At 42.2% G+C, this 13,117-nt stretch overlaps 1 protein-coding gene across 3 annotated transcripts in view; it reads right to left on the bottom strand.

The window, feature by feature from the left end:
• The window catches only part of PEBP4 (phosphatidylethanolamine binding protein 4), a 273,341-nt gene that overhangs the window by 254,339 nt on the left and 5,885 nt on the right, over window positions 1-13,117 (bottom strand). For all 3 annotated transcript variants that reach the window (XM_078593236.1, XM_078593237.1, XM_078593238.1), the window contains exons 2-3: window positions 10,845-10,974; window positions 9,301-9,433 (exon numbers count right to left, since the gene is read on the bottom strand). In XM_078593236.1, coding sequence (XP_078449362.1) covers window positions 9,301-9,433; window positions 10,845-10,969 — 258 coding nt within the window. In that variant the 5' untranslated portion in view covers window positions 10,970-10,974. The remainder of the gene's footprint in view (window positions 1-9,300; window positions 9,434-10,844; window positions 10,975-13,117) is intronic.

The raw sequence follows: 13,117 nt of genomic DNA, 5'->3' as shown, positions 1-13,117 counted from the left end.
TGCATTATTGAACGATTAGAGATGTTGACGACTTTGGGATGTCTTTATCCAACATCAGATAGAGCAGGGCTAATGATTATTTTCAAGACAGATGTTTGTAATTATGTCGTAACTGCTGCATGATCATGAGTGATTTTTTTTTACCTCCAGAAAAAATGCATGAAACCAGATACAGTGCGTGTGACTTATAACAGACAAAATCTTGTGGAATGAAGAACCGGTCAGACTAGGAAAGATATCAGAAGAGAAAACCAACAAAAACATGGCACAGACATGAAAGCAGATTTCTCCCCTAACACAGTGCAAAACGGGATTCCACAAATTTTCAAGATAATTATAATCTCATGTCACGCCATTCAGCAGGTAAATGTTTCAACTCTCCCCAGTGAAGATCCAAATGCTGCATGTTTAGTTACCCTTTCAGCAACAAAGTTGTCCTTATTCACTCATTACTTCCGAAGGCAAAGAATGACAAGAAGACCAAACGCTCCTGAGTCACAACGCAAAGTTAAATGGAATTGAAAAGTGGAAGCAAATCTGGCCAGCCACAGCTTTCTCTCTGAAACAGAACTAATACCGATTCCCACAAGGGACTTGCCTGATGGGCGACTTATCTACTGTAGCTCATGTACCACACAATACTCTCAAGATTGCTCCAAGTGTTCACCTACAAATGTACACATTCTGAGAATGCCCAGCAATTAGGTCCTACCTGTAAAAGAATCATTAATTTCTTAGCAAGCCATATTCTTCAGGGATGATCCTTCACATCACAAGATGCCCTCCTGGGTAGACATGACAATACCACTTTTACTCTGATAAACAAAAATAAACATCCATGGTCACCATCCTGTGCTGGGCAGCGGATGGTCTTCAATTATTTCTAGTCGGAGTGTGTCGGTTACCATCTATGAAAACCAAATGTAATGTTGTTGTAAAAATTGAAGTTTACACAACTGCATAATGGAACAGAAACTAAAGTAGACGTATCAACGGACATAAAGGCAGACTTCTCCCCTAATACTCTGCAAAACGGGATTCTGCACTTTTAAGAAAATAAACATAATTTGTTATATTTTGATTTAAAGCTTTCGTGACTGCAGGGATTCATATTCTTGGTTCTTTCGGTAAAGTCATGTAGAAGGGAAACAATAAAATAATTAAAATATAAAGCAATAAAATTCTCACGACGTTTATTATTTTATTGTTTCCCTTCTACGTGACATTACCGAAAGAACCAAGAATATCATTTGTTATCTCCAACCATGTCACGTATGCTGAAGGGAGTGCAATGCATCATAGATGAATTAACGAACTGGCACAGTTGGTCTACGTGATGAATGCCCGTTGTGCTGGAAGACAATGGGGAGTGGTTGCCCTCTCGTGGACGATGAAAGTCAATGCATGTGTGGGTATTGCAACTGGCTAAGGGACCTTTGTGAATTGGAGCTAAGTTATAGGTGACAACTTTATTTTTAAGGGGGGACGGGGACGGTGTGGGGTTGTTTTTAATGGAAAAACAGAACCAACGTTTACGGAGGTTTGAAAATAGCCTGCGATATTAACTAACACTAACAGTTATATATATAAAAAAAAAATTGACATTTATATTGCATTCTTAATACTGGACGCATCTCCAGACGCTGTACAGTAACGCCTATTTATATTAAATAATACGCAGGAAGAATAACAAATCATCAAGAGGAGCTAGAGCGGCCAAACACGCATAACATTCCCACATAAAATGAAAATAGAGTAGAATTCGACATTTTAAAATCGTCATTTATACACCATCTGGCCCCAAAAAATCCAAATTTTTGTAAGATGAGATTTTAAAAAAAGAAAAAATATTTGAGATTCCATCAACAATTTTTCTCAATTAATTACACGAATTCTCGTCTATGCCCACAATGAATAACCTCAAAGAATAGGTGGCTATTAATCAAGGATGAAATTGGCACACTATATGTAGCTGAAAAGCAGCATATGCATGTGTGCATGAAAAATATGTATAAATGTAAGCATGTATGACCAAGATCTAATATTTAAAAACATATTTACGAATACATTTCAATGTGTTCCACCCGCTAATGCAGGATATGAAAGTGACAGATTGACAAATGCACTCGTGGTAGCATTAAAGTCACAATTTTAATTACTCTTTGGTTTTTTCGGTAAATTCACGTAACTTTACCGAAAGAACCAAAGAGTAATTCCTGCAGTCACGAAAGCGCCAAATCAAGCCACAATTTTAATACCAGATCGCCCTCTACTGTTTGTAATTCGGTATTGCCGTACACAGCACCACAATAGAAAAGTTGTTGTCAGCCTATAATCCAATCTGTAAATGATGATAAAAATAAACACCCATAGTATCAGAATAATACTGCAGGCTGGAAAACCATATATGTTTCAAATGAGACACCAAAATGTGTAAAGAACATGTATCCATTAGTGGATTATGCAAAGAGCAGTCACAATGCACTTCCTACAGAAGTGCATTGTGGTCCCCTCGTTTTAGGTCGCCATCAAAACAAATCTAAGAAAATGCACGTATGTTGAACTTCTTTCGCACCGTACATAGCTAAAACGTGCTAATCGGAGGTGCGGAGTGTGACCGACGCTGCTGTCACTCGGTCACATTTGCTCAACTTTATTTTTTATGTTCTTCTACTACCTCGATATCTTTAGCTCTGTTGTCATAGATAGTTTTAATGCAACAAAATTGCAATGCTTAAAAGGCGAAAACTCGTAATAAAAGTACCACCAACATAAAACTAAATGTTTAAATTCCGTAAATGTTATACAATGTAAAAGACAGTACAGTAGCTGTTCATTCATTTAATAAAACAAAGAATTGCGTCAACATCAGCGGGCATTCAAATGTACAAGTACTGTACATGTACAGATTACATTACATAAGCAAAGTCCAGGTGAAAATGTTATTAATTTTCAGGACAGAATAGATAATGGCATCGGTGCACTCACACGGCACTAATTAATTCCATCATGGGAATCCGTCCACGGAGTAATTGCATCGATTAGGGTGGGGGGGGGGACAATAGAATGAGATAATACTAATGGTACCGCATAGTTTTACTGGTAGTAACCTCCTGACCTAACCAGAAAAATTCAACACATTCCTCAATTAACACTACCTTAAAATAAAAATATACATACTGTATAAAACGACGTTTCGGGCAATAGCCCTTCCTTCATAGCACACATGCTATGCTAGCACATGCTATGCGATGAAGAAGGGCCATTTCCCGAAACGTCGCCCGTTATATATTTGATTTCTCTTCTGGCAACAGTGTTATTGACGAATGTGCGTTTTTATGTTGTGTTCAGGCACCGCTGACAACACGGCATCACCAGACACTTATCAGAGGCATGTTCAAACAACTGCGATGGCAGATAGGAACAGGGATTCCTTATACTGGTAGGAACCTCCTGGTTACACCAGCCCACAGGGGATGATTGTGTCCGTCCGTCGTGCAGGGAGGGGCTGGGTGGGGAGGGAGGGGCTCGGTGTGGAGGGTGGGGAGGGGCTGGGTGGGGCTGGGTGGGGAGGGGCTGGGTGGTAGGGGTGGGGCTGGGTGGGGAGGGGCTGGGTGGGGAGAGTGGGAGGGTTGGGGCTGGGTGGGGAGGGGCTGGTCACCCCGTGGTGCCCTTATAAAACTCAACGTTTAACCTACTCACGCCGGCTTGTGGCCGCCCTCACAGTCGGGCATATTTGCGGAATACACCACGCCGCCGTTGACCCTGGCCATTGACCGAGCAACCCAACGTTCCTACCAGCTCCCTCCACAGGAATGTGTTTTACAGACATAATCTTATTCAATGCGGGATTAAGACCTTCCCACACCAATATGGTCATGGGAATTGTTTGACCATATAGTACTTCATTGTGCAGGTCAGTACCGATTAGTGAAGGGGGGGGGACACTGATGGACCGGCTGAGCCGTTACAAAGCCCCAGGACTGCTGCGTTTTTTTTTCTTACACGCTTTTATTTAACTCACGCTGTCTGTTGTTGTCGTTGTCGTATCCGTCAAATATTGTAACTCAATTTTAACCCACTTCCCAATGTGGTATCGACTGCAAACTTGATATACTTATGTCATACTGATGACAATACTATATTCTATCATTAAAAATAAAATAAAAATATTTTTTAACATTATTTTTACACGCTTTCTATTAACCTCACTCTGTTGTTGTCCTCATATCCTCAAATCTTGTAACTCAATTTTAACCCACTTCCCAACGTGGTATCGACTGCAAACTTGGTATACTTATGTCATACTGATGACGATACTATATTCTATCATTAAAAATATATATTTTTAAACATTCTTTTTTATATGTTATGTTTCGGCTTGGGTCTAATTGTCCACGCTCAACTCACGTTGGCTGTAAATCGCCACGGCACCCTTACGCTATGGCAAGCTTTGCGGCCACATCCTGGAGCCGTGGAGTTCTGCCATTACTCGTATGGTACATTTCATTAAAGCGTGTTTTAAAAAAAAGTATTTATAAATATTACTTATTTTATTATAGTAGAGGTAGAGAACATCAAGGACCCCCACCCAAACTCCTGCCCTCCCCTCCCCATTGATCATGGGGCCCTCTCCACTCTCTAGGCCGTACATGCGCAGTTGGGCAAATACACGCAGAGACACACAGCAACACACTCGGGGACAAAGATAAAGATCCCCCGTATAGCCTTAACAGACTGTAGGGGCAAGTGCTGTTAGCGAGCACCTATGAAGACCGGCACGGCACACGAGGGGGTTGGGTGGCCAACACCACGCGCGGCCGCCTTTTTCTCCCTAGTGATGATGGTTACACATCGCACTAGGTACTCATTTGAGGCTGAGTCGACCTAGGGGAGGCCCAGGACCGGTTCAGATAATCGTCACTGATGTTGGCCGTGAGCGGGAATCAAACTCGGGTCGCCAGGTTCATAGCGCAGCGTAGCGCTGACCACTATACCACCGTTCCCCACACTCGGGGACACACGCAGACACACACACATGGAGACACGGACACACATTTACTCACAAACACGGAGCCACGCAGTTGGACACATTGTCGTCAAGGAATTTGTAAGGGCCACTCGATTTCCCTTCTCTCGATAAGATCAGCATAAGCAAGGGATTGTGAAATCTGTCTCAAGCTACAATGCATTCCGACCCAGTCACCTGGTCTCACTGATTCTTTGGTGTGATGTGCCGTGAAAGTTGAGCAAGCTCGAAAGTACGTGGAATGAAAACGTTTGAGAAGTACTGCCACACAGCCTTGTTTAAACATTAAACTATATTTTTATTTTACCAGGTAAGACCCACTGAACTATATAGCTCGTTTTCAGAAGTGACCTGGCCACAAATGATAGCTCAACGAAGTGGCTTATCACGTGGAAATGTATAGAAGCCAAATACTTTAAACGCGTGTTTCTATATGTGGAGGGAAAAACCGGAGGACCCAGAGAAAATTCCAGGTGATCACGGGGAGAACACGCACACTCCAAATATACATGAGTCAGGGTCGGGATCGAATTCACGACCTCCTGCATTCCAAGCGATGGATTTAACATCTCGCCACCGCGGCGCGATGACGATGGTAATGACAGACCTATTTCAACACATTCCTGTGGAGGGAGCTGGTCGGAACGTTGGGTTGCTCGGTCAATGGCCAGGGTCAACGGCGGCGTGGTGTATTCCGCAAATATGCCCGACCATGAGGGCGGGCACAAGCCGGCGTAAGTAGGTTAAACGTTGAATTTTATAAGGGCACCACGGGGTGACCAGCCCCTCCCCACCCAGCCCCACCCCTCCCATCCCCCACCCAGCCCCACCCTCCCCCTCCCCACCCAGCCCCACCCAGCCCCTCCCCACCCAGCCCCTCCCTGCACGACGGACGGACACAATCATCCCCTGTGGGCTGGTGTAACCAGGAGGTTCCTACCAGTATAAGGAATCCCTGTTCCTATCTGTCATCGCAGTTGTTTGAACATGCCTCTGATAAGTGTCTGGTGATGCCGTGTTGTCAGCGGTGCACGAACACAACATAAAAACGCACATTCGTCAATAACACTGTTGCCAGAAGAGAAATCAAATATATAACGGGCGACGTTTCGGGAAATGGCCCTTCTTCATCGCATAACATGTGCTAGCATAGCATGTGTGCTATGAAGAAGGGCTATTGCCCGAAACGTCGTCTTATACTGTATGTATATTTTTATTTTAAGGCAGTGTTAATTGAGGAATGTGTTGAATTGTTCTGGTTAAGTTTGGGTTGGTTAGGAGTGGTTGCTGGGGGGGGGTGGGGGTGCCCAGAACTTGTTCATAAATCACTCGCCATTGTCGTTAACCATGACCAGGAATCCAATGCAGGCCTGCCGGTTTAATAGGTCAGTGCGCTAACCACTGCACCACCGCTCCAGCCCACCATCATCTTTCGTTTAATGATATTGGTCTCGGGGTGTGAACAATATTGATTCAGGAGGTTCACAGTGATTGGTCTGAACTTCATCGGCTAATAACGAGTGTTACTGTAGACAGCAGGATCCTATGCCCCTTCTCTGTAATAAATAAACAGAATAAACTATGTTAAGTGCCTTTTCCTCTCAAGAGGCATACGGATCTCAGGATTTGCTTAAGCACTTGAAGATGATGATGAAATATATCCGTGCTTATTAAGTGCACCTATTATGCCACTGTAATTTTGGCTGACAGCTACTGCGCTTTAGAAATGTATATTTTTTTCTACTCGTAATTATATTTTCTTGGACTAACCTGAAAGTTTAGCACAACAAGACTGCAGTTTGGTGTAAAAGTGCATACAAAAGGTATTCACACGCCACGAAAACATGAACAATAGTCAGAGTGCAATTAAAAAAATTACTCAGGTAAAGAATGTGCACTAAGTTAAAATCATTTTCATCAGGGAACAAGAAAGACCTCAAGGTGGAAATTGGTAGAAAGTTTTCGAATGAAAAGCCGGTCAGACTGGGTAAAAAATGTGAACAGAAACTGACAAAAAAGTGAAGCAGAATTTTCCCCTCGATTTTCAAGATACAGTAATAATCTCACGTCAACTATGTCACGCAATCCAACAGGTAAATGTTTCGACTCTCACCAGTGAACATCCAAATGCTGCACGCTTAGTTATCCTTTTAGAAACAAAGTTGCCGCTGTTCACTCATGACTTCTGAACAAGGCAAAGAAGACCGAACGTTCACGAGTCACAGTGCAAAGTTAAATGGAATTGAAAAGTGGAAGCACATCTGTCCAGCTACAGCTTTCTCTCTAAAACAAAACGAATACCTACTTCTACATGGAACTTCCCTCATCGGTGACTTACCTAGCTTACGTACACACATTACTCTCAAGATTGCTCCAAGGGTCCACCTGGAAATGTACAAGACCTGGCACATGCATTCTGGGAATGCCGAGCAATCAAGGTCTGTCTGGAAGGAATCCATTAATTTATTAGCAAGGTATACTCTGAATAGATTACATTTCACGTCACAAAATAACCTCCTGGGTTTATACGACAACGCCACTTTTACCCTGATTCAAAACAACGTCCTTGGTTACCATCCTGTGCTGGCTACTGGATGGTCTGCAATTGTTTAAAGTCAGAACGTGTCAGTGGCCACCTATGAAAACTAGATTTAATGTTGGTGCTAAAATCGAAGTTTACACTACTGCATTGTGCTGCATATAATAAATAGCTCTGCAATGTGTTTTCTGGTTATACCAAGTTGTATTTTTTCCTTTTCCAATAATTAATTTTAAATGTGAAATTGTCTATTGAAATGTTATTTTCTTATATATCTACATGTGCATTCACAGGCATCCCGGGGTCTTTTGAAACAACAGGTTAAGCGATCTGCCATTTACCACCAACACAGAATATATACTTCAGACGATGGTGTCGATGTTCATCGCACGGCTGCCAAATAAGACTTTGCCGCTCGACTACATCCACACGTCGATTCTCAAATCATACTCGGATGTGCTTGCGACGCTGATTGGCCACCTAGCAAATATTTAGTTCAGCGACGGCCGTTTCCTGGACCGGTTCCAAATGGCACAGGTAACACCTCTCTTGAAAAAAGTTGGCTTGAGCTTTAGTAACCTCGCAAAATGATCGCCAAATCTCATACCTGATTACGATTTCAAAGATCATAGAGCGGTTTTGTCTGAAACGGTTACTTCCCCGCGTCGCTACGATGGGCAGATTCAACCCATTGCCGTTGGCGTACCCAGAAGTTCCACAATACTGAGACGGCTCTACTAAAGATCACTGATGACCTCTATGAGATCATGGATGACTGGTGCACTGCAGTTTTGATCGGTCTCCATCTCTCAGCCGCCTTCAACACCATCGACCATGAGATACTCATCAGGCGGCTAAGGTCAAAGTTCGGTGTATTGGGTATGGTACTAAGGTAGATTGAGTCATACCTACATGGTCGATTACAGTTCGTCCAGCTGGGTGAACAACAGTCATCGCCTACGCTGTGCCTAGTTGGCGTGCCACAAGGGGCCGTACTCGGGCCCTTCCTATTTCGAACGTGCGTCTCGCATGACATCAAGTTCCGTAGTGAAGTCAAAGTAAGATGTGGAGAGCCTCGGTAACTTCCAAGATTGCACATGAGTGGCGCTCGTGTGGTTTTCACGAAACTAAAATCGGAGGTTCTGCTAGTTGGCACTTGGGCTCAGGTACAAACTAATTGTGGGAGGATTAGGTGTGGTGGCCACAGACTCCAGTATTCAGTTGAATACTCATCTAAAGGGCCTTGGCACCATACTCGATCAGAATATGTCGTTAGATCACCATGTGCAAACTATAGTCAGGTCCTGCAATTTTCATATAAGTGCTCTACGACACATTCGGCCACTATTCGTGACATAACCAACACAGTGGCGTGTAGCATAGTATCAACAAGGCTGGATTATTGCAACTCACTACTCTACAGGACGTCTAGCAAAAACATTAGCAAGCTGCAGCGTGTACAACTTTCTTCGGCACGTGTCATGATGGGTACTGCAAGATCCAACCATGTCCATCCGTTGCTCGATGATCTGCATTGGTTTTTGGATGCTGAACAAATAAATAAGGTTTCACTTATTACACACAAAGTGCTTGCCACCAGTCTAAACATAAAGTAACTAGAAAGCTGATGCTGCATTCATTGAAAATTGGTAAAAATGAAATTGTAAGCAAGTGGCTGTATCGATATAGTCAGGGGTAGAACCAATAAAACGTCACGCTTGAAACGTCTTACCAACGTGGCTGTAGGAAAGACAACGGAAGGAGCCGGCCACTTGTTGGTAATCAAGGAGCGGAAGTTGTAGCACTTTGTAATGACGCTGCAGGCGACATCACCAGCCTCTGGGTAGTCCACTTTCAGACCACCTCTGCAATGCATGGAATATGGGGCGTGAAGCAATGCTTTTAGCATTCGGTAATTTGAACACGGTCACGTGAAAGCCACGTGCAACACTTTACCAGGACGAGTTAAGTGAACTTGTCTCTCTGCTCAAGTGAGCAATGGGGGAGGAGCTCAGGAGGTGCTTGGAGCCAGGAGTGCTAATGTCACTCTTTTATGACCTAGGCCAGCCTCTCTAAGGGCTGACCACTGTTGACCTTCCACAAGGTAGTACATACTCATTTTAAATCCCAGCAGGATGATGGGAGTCAACCCCTGACCATAATTTTTACTTAGAAACACCTAATTTTCATTTCAGCACTGTAACTGCTGCATCAGCGTCGTCATATTTTTCAGGATAAGCCTAATCGCCAAATTATGAATGGTTAATCAAAAGCCATTGATTGAAACATATGTGTGATAACAGACAATATATTTAAATGCAGCATATTTATTAATGTTTGATCATCGACAGCATATTTAAATGCTGCATATTTATAGATGCTTAATTATTGAACTTGGTTAATACCTGTTGACTTAATCTGTCCTCGATTATCAAAATATTCCTCAATAATAAAACATAGCATTTATAAGTTCATCTTAAATGTACAACATTGATTTATTTTGGAAAATTATTTAATACGTTGTCAACAATTAAGGACATATCAAATAAGTTTATTACCATAATCATGTTTTGTTGAAAAACTAACAGATATAAAGAACCAAAGATAGCAACAAATATCATGCCATAATTCTTCACTTCCTTTTAAAAAAAGGTTTTCAATTATAGTACAGTGAAATATACTTTCATGAACATCTATATATAATTAAAACGTGATGTTTTTAAAAATAAATCAATTAAAAACATATTTCAATAAACGTGATATTTTAAAAATATATATTAATTTCACATGTGTACATCCACAAGGACGAATACCTATGCGATGGAGCAACGAAATTAGCTTTTGTGCAGCTTCTGAGTGGATTGTTGCATGGTGGAATCTCAGGAGATGGCAGCACTTTGGAGAGGCCTTCATCCAGCAGTGGATTGATAATGGCTGATTCAATTACTCGTTTTACTTTCACTGCTCAATCAAGAAATACGATGGAACTCATCTCCATTGGTTGTTCGAAGTTTGTGATGAAAGTTTCAAATTCCTATAACTGGGGCCAGTATATCCATGTACAATATCATCTGACTTCCCACAAAATGGAACATATTTTATTGACCCCCTAAAGGGATGTTGTGGCAAGTCAACCCCCAACTCGGATGTGATTCCAGAACCTTCCAATTGCAACTCCAGCACCACAACCGGTGGCACAAGATACATGTAGCCAAGTGCAAACATGAAAAAAAGTTAATTCTAAAAATAAACAACTAAATTTACATTGCTACTTACTGGCACATGTGCATTTCATCCTGTGGAAATATGTCAATGCAGTCCGGATCAAATGTGTTGACATTGATTTGTTGCCCTGTGCAGCACAAGGCACTCATCAGCAGTACTGCGGCCGTCACCAACATGATTCCTGAAATTCAAGTTTTACAACAGCGAGTAAACAACAACCCTCATTTCATTTCATTTACTAGGTATAGCCCTGTGAGCCATGCGGCTCTACATGTGAACTAAACCATTTTTTACTTTACCAGGTAAGCGCCACTGAGCTACAATGCCCTTTTTCAGAAGCGACTTGGCCATAATAAATGATAGCTCAACGAAGTGGCTTATCACGTGGAAATGTATAGCAGCCAAATATTCTAGATTTGAAGTTTTCGTGATTGCAAGGATTCATACTCTTTGGTTTTTTCGGTAAAGTCACGTAGGTATTTTTTTTATTAAATAAATTATATCACGACGTTTCGGAGGCAACACAAGCTTCCGTCTATATCAGGGGTCCTCAAACTACGGCCCGCGGGCCACATGCGGCCCGCTGAGGACATTTATCCGGCCCATGGTCACTAATTGGGCTGCGCTTGTGAGCACTCATTGGGCTGCGCTGGTGAGCACTAATTGGGCTGCGCTGGTGAGCACTCATTGGGCTGCGGTGGCGAGCACTGATTTGGCTGCGCTGGTGAGCACTGATTGAGCTGCGGCGGTGGGCACTCATTGTGCCCACCCCACTGCGATCTGTGAACAAAACTGCAGGTGTAATTAACTTTTTAATGGCACCCGCACCAGTGTGAGCCTGGGGTAAAAGCGGAGTTCCCCCAATCAGACTGCATTGATGGGCAGTGCAGTCTGTATGTCTCTGTGTGGGCAAAGTTATTGCTGGTATATTGTTTTTGTAGCGCTGTATATATATATTGGTATTTTACTAATAGCAATTTTGACTCCCTAGGAAACAATGATGTCAAGAAAGAGAACAATTGACTCGGAGTGTAGGATATTCAAAGAACAGTGAACTTATGATTACTTTTTCATGCAGTACAAGGAAAGAGCTGTGTGTCTGATATGCCAGAATATAGTGTCTGTGTTCAAAGAATACAATTTACGTCGACACTATGAAACTCAACATAAAGATAAATATGATTGTTTGGTCGGAGAAGTGAGAAAAGATAAAATATTAAAACTGAAAAATACATTAACAACTCAGCAAAATACTTTTGTGAAGCAGAAGCAGCTAAATATTTCATCACTGCGAGCAAGTTTTCAAGTTGCCAAGCTAATAACGTGCACTGGCAGATCATTCGTGGAGGGAGAATTTGTTAAAGAATGCCTTCTTTCTGTTGCCAAAGAGATGTGTCCAGAGAAGACCGATTTATTTAGTACAGTGAGTCTTTCAGGACCTACAATTACACGGAGGATTGAAGAAATGGGAGACAATTTGCATCAGCATTTGCAAAACTCCACAAAAAAACTTTCCTATTTTTCCTTGGCACTCGACGAAAGCAATGATGTTCGTAATTCTGCACAACTTTTTATTTGTATTCGTGGGACGAATGACTATTTCGAAGTCACAGAAGAGCTTGGTGCACTGCAAAGCATCAAAGGAACAACTACAGGAGAGGATATCTATGAAAAGGTTTGCCAAACTGTGAATGGTTTGGAGCTGAACTGGGCTAAACTAGCCAGTGTGACAACTGATGGTGCTCCTAGCATGGTGGGGTCTAAGAAAGGAGTAATTGCTCGCATTAACCAAGAGATGGACAAACATAACCATTCTCATCCAATAGCCATACACTGCCTCATCCACCATCAAGCGCTGTGTAGTAAATCACTGAAGTGGGACTCTGTTATGAAAATTGTGGTATCTTGTGTTAACTTCATTAGAGCTCATGCACTAAACCACAGACAATTTCAGGAATTTCTGTCTGAGCTAAATGTTGACTATGAAGATGTTCTGTACCACACAGAAGTCTGAGTCGAGGGAGAGTTTTGAAACGTTTCTATGACTTACTTCCACAGATTAAAGCTTTTCTGCTTTCAAAAAACAAAGAAGTACCAGAGCTCAATGATGCAGAATGGAAATGGCACCTTGCCTTTCTGACAGATGTAACAGAGCTACTCAACAGTTTCAATGTGCAACTTCAAGGAAAGGGAAAGCTCATCTGTGATATGCAATCACATGTCAAAGCATTTGAAGTAAAATTAGGCCTCCTCATCAAACAAGTGAAGGAGGAAAACTTCTGCCATCTCCCCACAACTCAAAATCTGTTAGCGGAAAAACCATT

Source organism: Lampetra planeri, chromosome 4, assembly GCF_965212315.1.
Source record: "Lampetra planeri chromosome 4, kcLamPlan1.2.h2, whole genome shotgun sequence".
In the NCBI taxonomy this organism is placed as follows: domain Eukaryota; kingdom Metazoa; phylum Chordata; class Hyperoartia; order Petromyzontiformes; family Petromyzontidae; genus Lampetra; species Lampetra planeri.
This window is presented reverse-complemented; position numbering and strand designations above follow the sequence as displayed.